Source organism: Indicator indicator, chromosome 22, assembly GCF_027791375.1.
Source record: "Indicator indicator isolate 239-I01 chromosome 22, UM_Iind_1.1, whole genome shotgun sequence".
NCBI classification, from domain to species: domain Eukaryota; kingdom Metazoa; phylum Chordata; class Aves; order Piciformes; family Indicatoridae; genus Indicator; species Indicator indicator.
In genome coordinates this window covers 11,857,591-11,876,395 of record NC_072031.1, presented here as the reverse complement: position 1 = coordinate 11,876,395, position 18,805 = coordinate 11,857,591, and the positions used below count along the sequence as shown (strand labels likewise).

At 47.7% G+C, this 18,805-nt stretch overlaps 1 protein-coding gene across 1 annotated transcript in view; it reads left to right on the top strand.

Moving 5' to 3' along the window:
- The window catches only part of INTS1 (integrator complex subunit 1), a 29,254-nt gene extending 10,654 nt beyond the window's left edge, over positions 1 to 18,600 (top strand). The window contains exons 22-48 of the mRNA XM_054391278.1: positions 127 to 306; positions 600 to 704; positions 1,960 to 2,127; positions 2,478 to 2,589; positions 3,032 to 3,193; positions 4,489 to 4,635; positions 5,039 to 5,137; positions 5,513 to 5,637; positions 6,733 to 6,987; positions 7,610 to 7,769; positions 8,396 to 8,536; positions 8,947 to 9,127; positions 9,211 to 9,334; positions 9,405 to 9,414; positions 9,808 to 9,922; positions 10,927 to 11,014; positions 11,638 to 11,864; positions 12,825 to 12,948; positions 13,424 to 13,557; positions 13,971 to 14,163; positions 14,385 to 14,512; positions 14,963 to 15,075; positions 15,809 to 15,922; positions 16,880 to 16,950; positions 17,477 to 17,568; positions 17,686 to 17,795; positions 18,110 to 18,600. Of these exons, the coding sequence (XP_054247253.1) occupies positions 127 to 306; positions 600 to 704; positions 1,960 to 2,127; positions 2,478 to 2,589; positions 3,032 to 3,193; positions 4,489 to 4,635; positions 5,039 to 5,137; positions 5,513 to 5,637; positions 6,733 to 6,987; positions 7,610 to 7,769; positions 8,396 to 8,536; positions 8,947 to 9,127; positions 9,211 to 9,334; positions 9,405 to 9,414; positions 9,808 to 9,922; positions 10,927 to 11,014; positions 11,638 to 11,864; positions 12,825 to 12,948; positions 13,424 to 13,557; positions 13,971 to 14,163; positions 14,385 to 14,512; positions 14,963 to 15,075; positions 15,809 to 15,922; positions 16,880 to 16,950; positions 17,477 to 17,568; positions 17,686 to 17,795; positions 18,110 to 18,225 (3,594 nt within the window). The 3' untranslated portion in view covers positions 18,226 to 18,600. The remainder of the gene's footprint in view (positions 1 to 126; positions 307 to 599; positions 705 to 1,959; positions 2,128 to 2,477; positions 2,590 to 3,031; positions 3,194 to 4,488; positions 4,636 to 5,038; positions 5,138 to 5,512; positions 5,638 to 6,732; positions 6,988 to 7,609; positions 7,770 to 8,395; positions 8,537 to 8,946; positions 9,128 to 9,210; positions 9,335 to 9,404; positions 9,415 to 9,807; positions 9,923 to 10,926; positions 11,015 to 11,637; positions 11,865 to 12,824; positions 12,949 to 13,423; positions 13,558 to 13,970; positions 14,164 to 14,384; positions 14,513 to 14,962; positions 15,076 to 15,808; positions 15,923 to 16,879; positions 16,951 to 17,476; positions 17,569 to 17,685; positions 17,796 to 18,109) is intronic.
- The last annotated feature ends 205 nt before the right edge of the window (positions 18,601 to 18,805 follow it).

Below are 18,805 nucleotides of genomic sequence, written 5' to 3'. Positions count from 1 at the left end.
CATTGTGTGCTGTGTTTGGATCATTCCATGATGTTTGAAGCTTAGTTTTAATACATTCACTGGTATGGAGCTAGCAGTTGAGCTGTGGCTTCAAAGGCAACAGCTGTGTCTGTGTGACTTCTGCAGGGCCTGTCCTTGGTGCTGTCAGAAGGGGGACTGCGTGATGGAGAGGAGAAAGATCACCCCATGGAAGAAGACTCTGGTGATTCTGAACTGCTGCAGGGATATCAGTGGCTGCTAAGAGACCTCCCAAAGCTGCCACTGTTTGACAGTGTCAGAGCAACAACAGCTCTTGCTTTGCAACAGGTAGGTGTGAGCAGCTGGAAGGGATCAGTTATTCTTTGTCCTGCTTGTACTAAAGCCAGTCTGGAACAGGTTGCCAAGAGAGATGATTTGCCACAAGTCCAGCTAAGACCACCATGCCCATTAAACCATGTCCTGAAGTTCTATGTCCACAGGTTTCTTGGATACCTCCAAGGACAGTGACTCCACCACCTCCCTGGGGAACATGTTCCAATGCCTGGAATGCTTGCAGAAGAATTATTATGGTGTTTGTTTCATTAAATTCTGATTTCTCATGGAAGGAATTCTCATTCTAGGCCATCCACATGGAGACAGACCCGCAGACCATCAGTGCTTACCTGGTGTACCTGTCCCAGCATGCCCCAGTGGAGGAGCAGGGACAGCACAATGACCTTGCTCTGGTGAGAGGCTGGGTTGCTAGGGCAGAGGGATGGCATGGGGGAGACCTAGCATGTCTCAGGCCAGTGGTGACATGTGACCTGCTGTACCAGCAGGATGAGTTTTTTTGGGAGCACGTGAATCTGATAACTGTGTTTGTGTTTCTGCACGTGTTGGAAGGTTTCGTGCCCTCATTCTGTCTAGTTTCATACCACGAAATGACACCAAAGCAATAACCTCCAGTCCTGCAGCCCATCAGAATATATGGGGAATGCAAGAGTGAACAGTGGTTTGAAAGGAATTCACCTGGCAGTGAACCTGGCAGTGTTTTAGAAGTAAGCAGGTGCTAAACCTGCAGTCCTATGTATCTGGGGAGAGTGGGAAGTCACAGGATCACAGGATGTTAGGGGTTGGAAGGGACCCCTGAAGGTGGTCGAGTCCAACCCCCCTGCCAGAGCAGGACCATAGAATCCAGCACAGGTTGCACAGGAACACATTCAGATGGGTCTTGAAAGTCTCCAGAGAAGGAAACTCCACAACCTCTCTGGGCAGCCTGTTCCAGTGCTGTGAGACCCTCACAGTGAAGAAGTTCCTCCTCATTTTGAGGTGGAACCTCCTGTGCTGTAGTTTATATCCATTAGCCCTAGTCCTATCACAGGGTGCAACAGAGAAGAGCCTGTCCCCTCCCTCTGAACACCCAGAAGTCAAGAACCTTAGTGGTTTTTGGCTCTCTCTTAGAGCCAAAGTTGATTTTTTGCTTTGTTTGGCCTTTGGAAATTTATTTTTTTTTTTTTTTTTAGGATTCTATCTCTGTGTGCTTTTTTTCATTGCTTTTAAGCTTATGTGCTCTTTCTAGCTCCACAGATCTGTTTAGATATGTGGAGGAGGTTCATTGATAAGTCAGCAGACCTGTTTCTCTTCAGAGAAATGCAGATTTTTGCTAGGTAAAAGCTCACTTTGTAAGGGGATGCATCAGAACACAGCTGTGGTGTAAGTTAGGGTGCTGGAAGGTATCACGAGATGCATGCACACCACTGCTGTTTGCCCTGTTGTGACAGTTCTCTTGACTCTACACCTTGATCTCCAGAGTGCTATTAACTAGGCTGATGATGGGAACTGGAGAATAAGATGCAGTGAAACAGGAGGACCTGACTCTGTTACTCAGGAAAGGCCTCACAAGACTTTTCTCCTGGAAACTGGAGAATGAGATGCAGTGAAACAGGAGGACTTGGCTGTGTTTAATCAGTAAAGACCTCACGAGACTTTTTCCCCGTGCAGGATGTAGCCCGACTGATAGTGGAGCGCTCCACCATCATGTCTCACCTCTTCTCCAAGCTCTCATACTCTGCTGAATCAGATGCAGTGCTTGTGGCTCTTCTCTCCATCTTCTCTCGCTACATCAAACGCATGCGCCAGAGTAAGGAGGGCGAGGAGGTGTACAGCTGGGTGAGTGCCTCCCTGCCTCTCTTAAGCAAGTGAAAAAAAGCTGGACAAGTTAACCAAAGAGAGGCCCTTTGTGGGCTACTGAGTATGTACAAACCATGTCTAGTTCAAGAATTCCCTGATCTGGAAGCAACTGGATGTTGGCATCCAGTCAGGTGTATGTATATCTAAAAAGCCTTTTTTTAACTTGTTGAGTATCTTTTATGGACGCTGTTGGAGGTATTTGTCTTGATGCAAGTTGGGTCTGACTAAATTTATCCATTCTTACCTTCTCCTTTCATCTGTGTCTCACACATTCTCCTTTCTCTCCCTGCCTTTGTTCGTCTTGGGGTTTTTTGTGCCTTTTTTTCCAGTCAGAGTCCCAGGATCAGGTGTTCCTTCGTTGGACCAGTGGGGAAACAGCCACCATGCACATCCTTGTGGTTCATGCCATGGTTATTCTCCTGACACTAGGGCCTCCTCAAGGTTAGTGAAGTGTGATCAGATTTATTCAAGGGGGTCTTGGACAATACAGAGAACCTTTCCTCTGTCTTCCATTTCCTAAAGGGTTAGACTGATGTTAATCTTTCTACTCATAGGGTTGTTCCCTGCAGTACTTGTTTGTAGCTGTAGCATCCATCAGGATAGTGCTGCAGAGAGTGAAGGATTTGCAGGCTTATTGTTTTGCCTTCTGCAGACAGGAGGAAATATTAAAATGATGGTGTTGTTCCCCTGCTAAACAAGAAGGTCTCGGAGACGTCCAGCAGTGTGAGAACCAGGCACTGAGATACATAGTTGACAGTGTTTGTTCCCAGTTTGTTTCTGACTGCTGAACATGACAGTGTCCTGGTGTATGGTTTGTATAGAGAAGGGCAGGGTCTTGTAAGTGCTTACGAAGACTGGAGATAATTTTGTGTTCACTCTTAAGCAGGGGATGGTGATTTCTATACCTTACTGGATATCTGGTTCCCGGAGAAAAAGCCTCTTCCTACTGCTTTTCTGGTTGACACCTCAGAGGAGGCTCTGCTGCTCCCTGACTGGCTGAAGCTCCGGATGATCCGCTCTGAGGTTCCACGTCTTGTGGATGCAGGTGAGCCTCTGGCATGTTTGTTCATGTTTCAGACCCCCCCCCGAAAGGAAGTAGAGAAGCTTCCTTGCTCAAGTCCTCTGTGTGCCCAGCCATCCCACTTGAGTGCCTTTGAATGGGGCTGTCCATCACTGCAGATGCTGCAGCTGAGCAGAGAGCTGGGATTTAGCAAGCAGCATGGCTGGATTTTGATTAGATTGCAGCTGCCCCATACAGTAGCTTCTCTGCCACGTCCCTTAGGGCTGTAAAACAAATGTAGAGAGTATGAGCTGGTTCCAGGCAGGGAATGTTAGGGCACGTCCTAGGGTGATTCACCACTCAGCCATGAGGTGTAGTTTGTGTACCAGGGGTTTGAGGACTGATAGGATCTCAGTAACTGTCAGACCCCACGAGTTAATTTCCACAGCATTAAGAGCAGAACACAGTGGACGGACGTGGCACTTGGTGCCATGGTTTAGATAGTCATAAGGTTTAGGGTGACAGGTTGGACTCGATGATCTTTGAGGTCTCTTCCAACCGTCTTGATTCTTGATGCTGAGACTGAAGAGGAAGTCAGTGCCTTTGTTAGGGTTCCTTACAGCAGCATGGAAGGCAGTTCCTTCCATTCTGATCCAAGTGCTGAGTCTTGCTGGCTTTTACATGCAGCCACGATTCCTTTAAAAATACAGGAGTAAGTCTGTATGGACACTGCACTTTCTGTGTGTTTCAAAGGCTAATGGGGGTCTCTGACCTGGAGCCTCATCTTTGTTACAGCAGTTCAGACTGAACTAAGCTGTTCAGTCACCAGACAACAGGCACAGCACTGCTTCCATAGGGCATGCTGTGCTTGCAATGTGGGAAGCAGTGCCTGAAGGATCTAAGTTACACCTGTAGTTAGCTATCCATGCACAGCTTCTCAGGGCTCTTTCTTCTTGGTGTTCAGAGCTTTTGTTCCTTTCTTGCCAATTAAGTGACAGCTCTCTATAGCCAGTGATTGAATTATTGAATAATTCCTGCCTGCAGCCATCGACAGATAGGGTGGAAGTTATTTTTTAATACGAGTGATTGGGTTCTTGAGGTTTTGATCAAATTAAACAGAAGATCAAATTATCCAGTGAGTGAATTAACTGGAAGATGCAGTAAGAAGGCAGTGATTTGCAGAGGAAAGAAAACATAGAGGCAGCTGTCAGACCTCTGGCTTTGGGCTCTCTACAGCCCTGTCATTAATATGTCCAGCCAAAAGCACAAAGATCAGGTAAGAAAGATGACCCTCTGTGGGCAATTCAGAGGTCTGAGAACTCAGTGTTTGTGTATTTCAGCCCTGCAGGACCTGGAACCACAGCAGCTGCTTCTCTTTGTTCAGTCTTTTGGAATCCCAGTTTCCAGTATGAGCAAACTTCTGCAGTACCTGGATCAGGCAGTATCTCATGACCCGCAGACACTGGAGCAGAACATCATGGACAAGAGTAAGAGCTTCAGATGAGGCTGACTAGGCATTTTGCTTTGTCTTGAACAGTTTTCATGAGTATCTCCTGTGACCTCCTTGGAAAAATCCAAGCTAGTTCAGCACACTGTGCTCAGCCTGCTTTGGCAGCCTGTTGCTGCTGTAGGCACCACCCTAGAACTTGTCAGGATGGGCTTGGCTGTGTTTCCTGAAGTAGAGAAAGATTTTGTGGATTGAATGTAGAGTAAAAAGTGAATTTGAGGCTCCTTTGTAAAAAGAAACAAAGCTTGAAAGCATTGTGTTTACAAAGTCCAAAGGAACAGCAAACTCTCTTGCTATGGGAGCTGTACAGGCAGCAACCAGTTCTGTCCTGCTTTACTGAAGAGGGCGAGATGATGATGTCTTCATATCTTTTCCCTTCTCAGACTACATGGCTCACCTTGTGGAGGTTCAGCATGAGAGAGGAGCAACAGGAGGCCAGACATTCCACTCCCTGCTCACTGCCTCCTTACCAGCCCGACGAGGTATTGCCTGGGATAGCCTCAACTTTGAGTATCAGATTCATCTTCCAAACTTCCTTCCTCGGTTGCTGTTCAAGAAGGAAAGGAAGAGCTGCCCTCAAAAGGGGTTGTGTTGCAAAAATGTCAGCAAGCTGCAGTTAGACACCAGTCCTTGCATGAGTTTTTGGTTCCTGGCAAAGGGAGAAATTCCAGAATTTTTTGAGTTTACTACAGTGAGTTGTTCTGAATGATACAGAAAATAGTTCTTGCTTGGCCTCGAGAGAAAAGCTACTGGATACCTTAGTAGTTAGAGACTGTAAAGCTGAAGATGATCCAGTGCTGGGGCTCCAGACCCTAGTTACCATAATGATATTTTTCTTTCCTTTATTCCTCTTGCAGACAGTGCTGAGACTGCAAGGTCAAAATCTAGTCCTGAGAACTCTCAAGGCCAGAGCCGGATCCGGGCCTTAAGCCAGGTCCGTGTTCTGGGCCCTGAAGATGATCTGGCAGGCATCTTTCTGCAGGTACTGGTATAACCTCTAGCTGAGAGCTGTTTCCCTGTAGCAGCTTTACAAAACCCATTTCTCTTATTTGCATCTTCTGACCCCTTCCTCCTGTGGAGTTTGCAAGCAACAAGTATGAAAGTCCTGCATGCAATGAGGCTGTGCCATTACAGCCTGGTAGGATTGATGCTGGAAGGATTTTTTTTCTTGTAGGTTGAACATGGTGTGGCTTTTGATCATGCCTAATGCTGTTAGCGCCTACTCTAGCATGTTACTGTCTCGGCACCTTGTTTGTTCTCTGTGTAGTCCCTTTCCTCTCAGCAGTGGATGGAGGTTTTGTGAAGTGTTTGCAGGGCCTTGGCAGCAAAGCTGTGCGCAAACAGCATCTGGCTTGCCTACTTGCAGAGCCTTCCTCTCTCCATTGACTCCAGAAAGAGCCTACAGGGAATTAATTGGCCAAGTTGGATGCCTGTGTTTGGATAGTTTGGATAGATAGTAGATTGCCCAGCACAGTCAGTGTTAATAGTTGTGGTGGGGTTACACAGGTGCTGTGTGTGTTCCTGTACCTGGCATTACCAGACTGAAAGAGTTGGGGCTATTCAGTCTGCAGAAGAGAAGGCTCTGAGGAGGCCTTATTGTGGCTTTGCAGTGTCTTAAGGAGGCCTACAAGAAAGCTGGGGAGGAACTTTTTAGGGTGTCAGATAATGATAGGATTAGGGGGAATGGAACAAAAATAGAAATGGGTAGATTCAGATTGGATGATAGGAAGAAATTTATACCATGAGGATGGTGAGACACTGGAACAGGTTGCCCAGGGAGGTGGTAGAAGCCCCATCCCTGGAGGTTTTTAAGGCCAGGCTGGGTGTGGCTCTGAGCAACCTGCTCTAGTGTGAGGTGTCCCTGCCCATGGCAGGGAGGTTGGAACTAGATGATCCTTGAGGTCCCTTCCAACCCTGACAATTCTATGATTAAAGTCTTGAAAAAGCCCTGTTGGGAAGTTGCAGTTAGCCCAGTATGGTTGTACAAGGTCAATCAGTCCTCTGCCTCAGGATGTTTATGGTGTACCAAGTCCTTTGATTTGCTCTCGTAAACTTAGTCCCTTCTGCATCCCACCAGCTTTTCCCACTGAACCCAGACCCACGGTGGCAGAACTCCAGCCTGCGCCCGCTCGCCCTGGCACTGCAGCAGGCCCTGGGGCAGGAGCTGGCTCATGTGCGCCAGGGGAGCAGCCAGGCCAGCGGCATCACCGCGCGGCTCCTGCAGGCCCTGGCTGCGCTGGTGAACTCCCCACACAGCGGTGCCCTGGTGATGGCCATGCACCGGCACCACTTCATCTCCTGCCCACTGATGCGCCAGCTCTACCAGTACCAGGTGAGTGCTGTAAGAGGAGAGTCTGTAGCACTGACCAGAGGGCTGAGGAGGGAAGTCTCTGATGTATTTGATCTGCTACCTGCACACCCTCTGCCTGTGTGGTGCTGGAAGTGGAGCCTGAGGACCACGACACAGAGGGACAGATAGAGGTATCCAGGTATATGAGAACTGAGGCTTGCATGCAGGGTTAGGTGTGGCGAACCTTACATCACTGGGTAACTGCAGCAGTGTGGATTTGTCTGTGAGTCTCTGTTGGATTTGGGATCCTAGTCTGTGCTGTTGTATGGCACGGACATGTCTTTCATGCCAAGGCATCTACAGAAAACTCAGGATCTGAGGGCTGTAATTCCTTAAGGAAATCTTCAGAGCAGGCTGAGATTTATCCAATGAAATACCTTGTTCCTTTCATCATGTTACCCTTACACTGGGAGGTATTTTGTGGATGACTGAGTCTTGCTTTACATTTGGACACTAGACCCTGCTGCCTTCACTTGAGTGAGCCATGGCCTAGCACAGTAGGTGGGCTCTGGGTATGGGCAGCACGTGCCACTATCTGCCTGTATCCTGCTCCCTGTTGTATTCCTGAAGTGTGTATGAACAAGTCTCTTGCTGCACTTCCCAGCGCTGCGTGCCACAAGACACTGCCTTCTCCTCGCTCTTCTTCAAAGTCCTCATGCAGATGCTGCAGTGGTTGGAGAACCCTGCAGTGGAAGATGGTCCTCTGCGTGCTCAGCTGAAGGTCTTGGCTGTGCAGTACTCCTCAAGGCACAGGATCAATGATGGTACTGGCATTGTGCAGCTTATGGGACTCAGAGTGGACAGAGTGGGACAAGAATGGCACAGAAACAAAACTGCACCCACAGCAGAAAGCATGGTGGGCTGCTTTTTGGAGTTGTAATGCTTAGGAGTAGTGAAGAGAGGTTTGGTACTGTGCTGCATCAACTCCATGAGGATGCAAACAAGTGACTTGGCTCTGGGGATTTGCAGTAGACACCAGGTAGCATCTCACTAAGCAGAGAAGATCTTCCAGGGGAAGGTTCCAATTGATCAGATCGAAAATTCTATGCTAGCAGTAGTCCTGAAAGATGAGCATGCAAGAATGCCTCTGGAACAAGGTCACATCATGGCTTGTAGAGTTCTTTATCCTCTGCCATCCATTGTGAAGAGGAGTCTATAACCAAGAGCTTAGGCATAGAAATGGGTTTGTGCTTATAGAGTTTTCTCTTAGCTATGTGTCCCTGTAACATGCAGAGTTGCTGTCAAGTTTTGATGGGTGTAAAATGGCAGTAGAGAATAGTGTGTTTGTATGTTTGTGTAGTTGTGGCCTGGAGTCATGTGGGACACCTGCAGAAGAGAAGTCTGTGGGGACTGATGTGGCCTTGTGATGCCAACACTGATTTCTTTGCAGTTCGAGGTGGTTTCTTGCACCTCACGGAAGCTCTGACTTTCCGTCGTGAGCCTGACTTGATCAGCTCCACGGTTCGTGCCATCATTGCAACCCTGAAATCAGGAGAGAAGTGTAATGTGGAGCCAGAGATCATCAGCAAAGGTATGTCTGTCCTTCTGCTTCCTTCCCTCTTGCAGCAGCAGGCTGAACTTCCAGCCCAGCAAGGGAGTGCCTGCTGTGCAGGCTGTAGGAAGCTGCTTTCTGTCTGGATCGGGAAATGTGAACTGATCCAAACTTGGTCCTATCTTGTGTCACCTCCTTCACCTGCACTGGGATGTGGGTTTATAAATTGTGAACTGGGGTTGGGATTAAGTCTCTCAAGGAACTGTTGGTTTCCACCAACAAAATGAGAAGCAGAAGCTTACTATCCTGGATAGAAATGGCTTCCCTCTTCCTTACTGAGCCAGGCTTACAGGAATTCTGGACTGATTGCCTTCATGATACTCTTACAATGTTCCATGGTTTTCACTGCCTCCTGAAGTTAACAAGTGACACCTTTTTCCCTCTGCTAGTCCTTCAAGGGCTGATTGAAACTCAGTCTCCATACTTGGAGGAACTGTTGACTGTCCTCTTCTCGGCTACTTTTGAGACCACTGCCAGGTTTCCTGCCATGAAACCAATTGCTGTGGTGAGCTCCTTGTTGCTCCAGGACAAAGAAGAAACACCTGTGAAGAAGGAGCTGGACAGTTGCAGGTGAGCCTAGGCAGTGATGGGAATTCAATGGTAGGTCTGGTTTCATGATGTCACCATTGATGCTGGCTTTGTTTTCTCCTCAGTACTGAAGCAGCTTGGCTAGGGCCTTCCTCTGGCCTTCTTAATGACTGGCTGGAGATGTTGGACCCAGAGGTGATCAGCAGCTGCCCTGATCTCCAGCAGAAGCTACTGTTCTCCTGGAACAAAGTAAGAATTTTTGGGCAGAGGGACTACTGTACTGAAATCACAGGGGAACTGACCTGCACCTGGAAAGAAGGCCAGGGGCAGTTTTATGTTTTGCCACATGTTCCAAAGGAGCTGACTAGAATGGGGGCCTATGGATCTTTCTCAGTGCAAGGCTTGTGGTTCATCTTCTCCTTATGTTTCCTTAGCTGTGCATTAGAGACACAACAAAGTCCCACAACTTCCCAGCCAGCTATGTTTTCATTGGTATTTTTGTGGCCAGGATAAAGAGCTTGCCCAGAAGTGCAATGCCAAAGCTAAGACTAAAACTGAATTTCACAGCTGATGCCATGTTGTTATAAAGTATTACAGTTCATATCTTGAATCTATGGGTTGACTTCTGTGCTGTCTGCCTGCCTGGATCATCATCTTTGTGTAATGCACACAGTGTCTCCTCTGCTTATTACATCTCTTGCTTGTTTGGTCCTTGCAGGCAGGGTCCCAGGTGCCCTCCTTCCGCCCATACCTCTTGGCTCTTCTGACTCACCAGTCCAGCTGGACCACACTGCACCAGTGCATCAGGCTTCTGCTTTGCAGAAACCAGGAGCAAAGGTGAGTCTTGTTTTTTTCAGGCCCAGCAAGGACTTTGGGGTTGGATGACTCGCTGTGTCTGAGAGAGAACAAACAGAAGCTGAGAACAAGAGCTGCCACGTTTCACAGTGCTTCTGCCAGATGTAACCCAGCCAAAACAAGGCTTTGTGAGAAGGATGCTGATTTGTGTATCTTGATACAAATATTACCTGCTGCTTGATGGAAGCAGCACATAAAGCTTTGGCTGTGTTCTAACCAGGAAGTGCTAATGGCTGGGTAATCCATCCAGCGTTGCCCTTGTTGATAATCTTTGTGAACAAGGGCTTTGCAAGATGGCTTGGATAGCGAACTGACAGCAGTCTCTGTACCTGGGCAGGCTCTCCTGGATCTTTTGGTTGTACTAAACTCCATTACCAGTCTTTCCCTAACCCACTTCCTTGCATGTGACTCTCAGAAGCAGCCCTAGCTCTCCATTTCTATGCTTTGCTCCCAAATACCAAAGTGCCACTTAAGGACCAGGAAATGCTAATGCCTAACAGTAGTAATTCAGGACATAACTAAACTAGCAGTACTTCTGAAGCTGGTGGTATTTCAGTTTGCTTGCTTTTTTGTTGTTGATATCTTGCTCACTAGCAATGAATCTTTGCAGTCCAGGATAACAAGCAGGATAGGATGTTCTCTACACTGGGACAGGAAGGTCACTGGTCTGATGGTACCAGTTGTTTGTGTTGATGACCAACTTCTGGTCTTGCAGTGCAAGACTCTATGTAGTTGCCACACTGTTGCTGAATGCCATTTGTTCAGCTCCCTACCCTGTGCTGTGCTTATTGCAACAAATAGTTACTCATAATCTGGGAACAGAACCAAACCCCTTCTTGGGACTTAATGGATCCTATTTTTACATTGGCAGATGTTTCTTTATTCACAGTACTCAGGGTGTGTAGAGATGTTTCCATGTGTTTGTGTGCTGCCTGTGGGCTGTGTTGACTCTAACTGCAAATCTGTCTTCTTTTGTCTTCTGGCAGGTTTGACCCAACTGCATCCTTGGATTTCTTGTGGGCCTGCATTCACATTCCTCGGATCTGGCAGGGAAGGGACCAAAGAACTCCTCAGGTAGTGGTTCACTTCTTCCAAGATTCCTCTCTGGATGGAGTCAGAGGCAATGCTTTCACAATGCCTGATATTTTTTTTTTTTCCACAGCCAAGAGGTGGCTGAAGTGATACAGGTGCAGCATGCCAAGTCTGCTGCCTGTACCTCAGCTGGTACTTAGCTGCTTTGCTGTGTTACATATTACAGTGGCAATTCTGAGTCCAAAAAGCTGATATGACACAGATAAGTTTGCCCACTTGGCATTTCCTCTGCAGCAGTTGCCACAATATCTGCTAAAAGATCCAAGCACAAGGTTACAGTGGTGAGCGAGCTAAAACCCAGTGTGGGGTACAAAGAAAAGGGGCTTGCACCTCTTCTCCACAGAAGAATTTCTTTGCTTTGGTGACTGAATCTCAGTTTCTGACCCATCACACAGGCTGTGATAGGAGTAAATGAGTTCAGAAGTGAAGAGGTAAAGAGGTTTGATTTGGGCCTGTAATGCATGCTTCCAGAGCTCTAGGTATGGGGCAGTTCTTAAGTCTGGTTCTAGGAGATGTCCATTCCAGCTGGGGAAGGTGTGACCAGAAGGAACTAAGGATGTAGGGATTTGGTGTGGATTCATTGTGGATGTTTTCTTGCATTACAGAAGCGCCGTGAGGAATTTGTGCTTCACCTAAAAGCATCAGAATTGATCAGCATGGTGGAGCTGATCCTGGCTGAAGCAGAAACCAGAGACCAGAACACGGATGAGGCCTCCTGCACACTCATCCAGTCTCGGCTGCCTTTGTTGCTCAGTTGCTCTCATGGGGACCTTGAAAGCATAAAAAAAGTAACAGAGTATCTGACCAGCTGCATCCAGCAGTGGGGGAGCAGGTGGGGCTGCACATGGGGAGCATTGTCTACCCTAATTGTAGTTACTTGTGCATGGGCAACCAGATAACAATGGCATTTGCCACCATGTCTTCATTAAGAATATTGTGTTGCAGAGCCTGTATGAAAAGTGCACCCTGTTTTCCCAGAGGTTTAGGGGAATAAGAAGTCATTGTAACTGGTACTTGGACTGGGAGGTGACTTTAAAAGTGAACTTTAAGGGCTCTGTTGCTTTTAGGTCTTCAAGATGAAATGTTTGCTATGGTTTGGTTTTTTTTTTCCTTTAAGGCAATGGTTATTTTTAATTACTAACTCCTAACATGGGATTTCTTGTCTGCTCATCCCTTGAATCACTGCTCATAATGATTCCTGCTTCTGACCATTATGATTCCTCTCATTGCTGAATGGAGATTTAGATTGTTTCCCAACAGTCATGCTAGCACTATGGGAAGAACAGGAAGATGCTGTGTTTGTGGCAGTGAAACAAACTGACCCATTTCTAAGCTTGCTTGTGGTGGTATTAGAAAATTGAGTAATCTCAGTTGCCATTGCATTGTGCTGCCTCCCAGTACAGACTGTATCAGGGAGCTGTGGAGGGCAGGTGTAAAGAGAACATGCTGGCTGGTCTGAACAGTTGTGCTTCCAGTTAGGATAGGGATGACAGTAGCACGTGCAGGAACTCTTCACTGGAGATGTTAGCAGAGTTTTATTCTCCTGTGCCCCTCTGTAACTGCAGTTTTCTAACTCCACATGGCCTAATGGTGGATCCCCATAGACTGTGGATGGATCCCTGCAGACTATGATTTGAGTAGTTCAAAAGAAGCAAAGACTAAACAAAACTGCTGATGGCTGCACTTCTGTATGGTCTGTTTGCCATATGCAAGAAGGCTGTTGCTAATGTGGGATGTTTGCTGGTTGAACTAGTGTAGCAACCCGTGGCTGATCTTTCTCTTTTGTCTTCAGCTCTGTGGGAAAATGCTGTCAGGACCTTCTGCTTCAGATATACCTGCAGCTTCCTGAGCTCCTTGTGCCTTTGCCTGAGATGCTTCTCACCAGTGAAGGAGCCAGAGACAGCAGCACTTGCAAGGTAAACTTTAAGGCATAGAAAAGCCTCTTTCCAGCTGTAACCCTGAGTGGATGCTATCTTGATACTCAGTCTAAAAAGAGAGGACTGGCAAAAGCTTCCTGGGTTGCTTTGGTTTCTTCACCTTGTTCATCTGTGGCCCTTTCACTGCCTGCACTCTCAGGAGCAGAGTTCAGGTGTAGTTTATTTTGCAGTGTCCTTCTGTGAAATAGCACAAGCTCCACAAGCTTCTGTGTGCCAAAGCCTTCTGTAAAGCACAAGCGTGCAGGTGTCTGATCCTGCTTTGATGTCTGTAGGGACTGTGGACTTCAGATCCTGTGCCAGCTGAAATGTTGGATCTGCTCACAGATTCTACCTGAAAATAATTTGTTAACCCCCTCTACTGCTGGAAAGGAATTGGGAAGCAGCACTGTTGAAGAGACAGGAGCTTCATTATGCTTTAAACTTCTTAACTGTTTACTCATTACCTCTCTTCTAGCTCGATGCCCTGGTTCACAGATTCATCAACCTCCTCGCAGACACCAGTGACTCCAAGTCATCAGAAAGCCGTGTGTGGGATGCCAATATGGCCTGCAGGAAGCTAGCTGTGGCTCATCCCATCCTGCTCCTTAGGTATCACTGCCCCCTTTCACATGCTGTGTCGCTGGAGTTCGTCAAAAAGCATCCACCCTTGTCCTAGGAGGGGAACAAACTTGCACCAGTCGTGGTGATTGTGGCAGAATCCATATTTGTGGAAAAAAGCCAAGAGAAAGGGCAGCAAAGTCATCAAGTCATAGAATTGAAGTCATCTCTCTTCCAGTAAGGCAGCTTCTGGCTCTGTGTCTGTTCAGAAACAGTCACCTGGGATTTGGAGACCAGAGATCTGAACACGGGTGAAAAATGGGGCTTGCTGATTCTGTATGGGCAACAGGGATCAAATCCAGAAGAGGATAAGGGATGTTTCCTCCCAGGGACTGAGGTGTAACAACATGTAGCTGTTTCTAGAAAGAGGCTGGAACTGGGGTTTCTTCTGTTTGGTGTTTCAGGCACTTGCCAATGATTGCAGCACTGCTGCACGGCCGGGTTCACCTCAATTTCCAGGAGTTCAGGCAGCAGAACCACTTGACCTTCTTCATTCACGTCCTGGGGATCTTGGAGCTGCTGCAGCCGCAGGTCTTCCAGAACGAGCACCAGGCGGCACTGTGGGATTGTCTCCTGTCCTTCATCCGTCTGCTGCTGGTAGGAAAGTCCCCGCTCCCTCTCCATGTGCGGACTGCCAGCCACTAGGTGGAGAAGCTCCTGTAACACAGGCCCAGCCCAGGGGAAGGGAAGGTCTTCACACGCCTAAGAACAAAAAAGTGTATCAAGCTTAAAGAGAAGGCAGGAGAGTCCCAGGGTGCAAAACAGGGCAGTGCATGACTGTGTTTTGTTGTTAACTCATCTTCTCCATCCTTTCTCAGAACTACAGAAAATCCTCAAGGCACCTGGCTGCCTTTATCAGCAAGTTTGTCCAGTTCATCCACAAGTACATCACCTGCAATGCCCAGGCAGCTGTCTCCTTCTTGCAGAAGCACTCAGATCCACTCCAGTAAGCTTCCTTACTCCAGTTAGGCCATGATTAGCTCATGGAGAGCTTGCACACTCAGACTGCCAGGAGCTAAGCAGACAGAAGACAGCAACAGGATGTGACAAAGTAGTTATTACTACAGCACTTTTCCACTCCTAGCTTCCTCAAGTCTCTATTGAGATGAGCAGCTTCTCCTTTTTCATAGGTGAAAACCTACTCATGTAATGGCCTAAACATCCTGTTGAGACATTCTAGTGCCCTGCAGTCATTTCCAGCGGGCCAGCAGGAGGGTCTTTTCCTTCAGTAGCAGCTGTTGGGTCCCACCTGCAGATAATGGGGGGGAAAATGCATTTGAGTTCCAGTTACAACGAAAGGAAAAGTCTTGTTTCTGCTTCCAAGGAATTCTTTGCAGTTATTTGTTCTCATGCCCTCATTGCTTTTGAAAACTAATCATGCCATCTCTTCCCCCAGTGATTTATCATCAGATAACAGTGACCTAGCAATGTTGAAGTCCCTCCTGGCTGGGCTGAGTCTACCTACTAAGAGTGGCATCTTGGACAGGGGCTCTGATGAGGAGAAGGATGGTGAGTCTGCCTGTGGGGAAGGGTTATTCTAGCTGGTGAAGCTGTAGTATGTTTTGGAGCCCAGATTTTATGGGCAGTGTGCTGTGCTTTCTTCTTGTAGCAGCCCAATGAAAGAGTATTTAAAGTGGGGAACAGCTCTTAACAAGGGAGAGTTTCATTGTTGTGGATTTCGCCTTCCTCAGCCACACTTAAGGATTGAACTATCAGGAGTCCCTAAGGGTACATCCACTTCTCCACTGTTTACATGGGAAAATCATAGAATCATAGAATTGTCAGGGCTGGAAAGGACCTCAGAGATAATCTACTTCCAAACCCCCTGCCATGGGCAAGGACATTTTCCACTAGAGCAGGTTGCTCAGAGCCACATCCAGCCTGGCCTTAAAAACTTCCAGGGATGGGGCTTCCACCACCTCCCTGGGCAACCTGTTCCAGTGTCTCACCACCCTTATGGTGAAGAGCTTCTTCCTAACATCTAATCTAAATCTACCCTCCTCTAGCTTGGATCCATTCTGTATTGCAACATCTTGGGAGGGTTTCTTGTCTTTGTGTCAGCTGAGGGGTACCAGAGGGTACAGTCGAGGCCAGAGACAAGATGAGAGTCAGGAATCGTATTACAGTATTGTACAAGATTGCTGGTCAGCTCATGATACACCACTGTGGTAGAGAATGCTGGGCCTGTCTCCCTGTTAGAACCACAGGAACTGCCAGAAGTGACCTTTCTCTCTCTGCCCAGATGAAGCAGCAGCTGGCTCTCTGCCCCTTGTCAGTGTGTCTCTCTTCACTCCTCTCACTCCTGCTGAAATGGCTCCGTATATGAGGAGGCTCTCCAGAGGCCAAACAGTTGAAGGTAAGCAAGGACCTGCAGAGCTATACAAAGACACAGGGCAAATGCAGACATATGCCAACTTATCTGTTAGCTACAGGCTAGTTTCCTCTTTCAGTTTTGTGTTTGGAAGTCTCCAGCAGTGAGGATGTGGCTTTGTTTTGGATGAACTTGTCCACAGCCTTCTGTGATTCGGTGACAGAGGCTTCCTATGATGCTGTTATCGCTTAGCTCAGCAGTGCTGCAACTGCCTCTGCTTTGGGGCTCTTCAAGGGTCTCCTAAGTGCTCTGGGAGATAGTATGAGTAATTCAGGGAGAGCTGCAGTTCATGTTGAGCCAGGTCTGGAGTGCTGATAGCCATGCCTTTTATAATGATGGAAAAATAGCAAACTGACAAGAGGCAGGGTTTTGCTAGAAATTCCCCAATGGCCTTTGTGGAAGAAGATATTGTTAACCCTGCCTATGGGAACAACATGCTGCTTCTCCAAAGATCTCTTGAAAGCACAGGAGTCCACTGTTCACACATAAGTTCTGGGGTGACAGTTTTCCTTCCACACTAGAAACACAGGGAGAAAATCCTGCCTGGATGCTCATTTTTAGAAGAGGCTTTCTGTGAAGATCTCTTAGTTACAGAAGAAGGTGTTCTGGAATTGAAACCTCACACTCCACTCCATTCCATCTCCTGCCTATGGGAGGACTGTTGTAATTTATGAAAACTGACATGCCAGGAATATTATGATCATAAATTACAGCAAGGAGGGTGCTGGTGACCTCTGTCTGGGCATGTTGGGATGTGCTGTTCTGGTACATGACCTACCTGTTCACATCCTTTTTCGAAGAACTGCTTCTTTTACTCTAGCTGTGTGCAGCTGGGAGAAGACTGCTTGGGAAATTAGGTTTGTGGGGAAAAAGAAAAAAGATCCCTTGCTGGATCAGTGAATTTCAGTCACTCCTTTCCTTTCAACATGTGTCTTCCACCAGACATCCTGGAGGTGCTGACAGACATCGATGAGATGTCCAGGCGGAGGCCAGAAATTCTCTCCTTTTTTGCTGTGAGTATTAGTGTCTCAAATTGCCACTGGAAGGGTGAAATTGTTTTCACCAGTGTTGTCCAGCCAGCTCAAGTACTCCCCTTTGCTTTTTTGTGTAGTTGTTGAAGCCTATAAGCAAATTTATCTTCAGTTAGGCCTTCTGGCAGTGGGCATTTACTTCCCTACCACCTTCTCACTGTTGCATGCTGATTCTGCCATTTTCTACTTTAACTGCTCTTTATGTCAGAGGAAGAATTAGCCCTCTGTCTTCTTCCCAGTATTGGGGCAAAGAAAGAGCAGAACAGCTCTGTTGAAAACACTGGAGCCTAGGGAAGACTCAGCTGTCCCACATGGAATAAGATTACAGAAGGGTGCCCTAAAGTATTCAAAACCAGGATAATCCTTCTTACGAAGAGGGATTTCTGGGCTCAGCCAGTACCTGCTGGGTGTGTGCTGGGCTGGATTGGTGCTGGAGGGGCAGTAATGCAGGTCTGAGCAGTTTGTGCTCCCTGGATGGCTCTGTGATTCTAGTTTGTGCATCTTTCAGACCAACCTACAGAAGCTGATGAGTTCTTCAGAGGAGTCCTGCCGAAATCTGGCTTTCAGCCTGGCTTTGCGCTCTATTCAGAACAACCCCAGGTGAGGACCACTGCAACTTGGGCTGTCCGGAGTCACTGATGGGCACTGACTGTCCACCTTGCCTGCCTGGTGATGGTGATCCGGACTGTGCTGACACTATCATCTTTTTAATCCCAGCATTGCTGCAGACTTCCTTCCCACCTTCATGTACTGCCTTGGCAGCCGAGATTTTGAGGTGGTGCAGACAGCACTGAGGAACCTGCCTGAATACACCCTCCTTTGCCAAGGTGAGCTGATATCTACCACCTTGGCCTCACAAAGGTCAAAGTTGGGTTCTTGTGCTTCCCTGGGAAGTTGCCAAGGGTCAGTGTTGCCTACACCAGGCTATCAAACATGCAGGTGGATCTGTATCAGTAGCAGCTTTGGTGTGAGCATCACAGACTTGTCACAGAGTCAGGGGAGGCTTTCTTGAAGTAGATTTTGGAAGGAGAGAATTCTTTGCACAGCTGTAGATGTTCATCCCAGTGTTTGTTGGTGGATTGCTCCTGCCTGCATGTTGGAGCTCTAGGGGCAGTCCTCATGCTGTCTTTCCCTTTCACAGAGCACGCAGCAGTGTTACTGCACAGGGCCTTCCTGGTGGGGATGTACGGCCAGATCGACACCAGCTCGCAGATTTCAGAGGCCTTGAAGATTCTGCACATGGAGGCCATGATATGAGCATGTGGTTCATATCAATTAATTGAACTGAACTCATCAGCTGCAGTGAAGCCCTGTAAGAAGATGGTGTACTTCAACCCACCTGCTGGAGGATCAAAGAAGAGGTGTGGCTGGCCAGACTGTGCTGGAGAAGGAGACTGTGCTGACTGAAAATCAGAAGGGGGCAAGGATCCATCTGTCTGGCTAGGACACCATTATTGTGGGAGAAAAATCTCCTGACCATTGTGCCAAACAGGGACCACTTTCTTCCTGGGGTCTTGGGGCAGTGGCTGTCAGTTTGTTGTTTAGTTCTTTTGTCTCTCCAAGAAGACAGAGCTGCTGGGAGAGCAGAAGGGAGCTCCGGCCCTTGCACTTGGAGTCTGCGCTCTCTGTGTGGCAGGGAACACGCAGATCTGTGCAGGGGGAGAGGGAGACCACTTTTGTTTTCTGGGGGTGGGTGTTTGGGTTTTTTTCCTTTTTTAATTAAAATTCTCTTTGTTTCCATTGTGCCTTTCTCTGCTTTGCGCTGCCTGGGATGCAGACATCCCTCTCTCCTTCAGCCTCTTGTTAAGTTTAGACAAATCTGTCTCTGTGGCCAAGT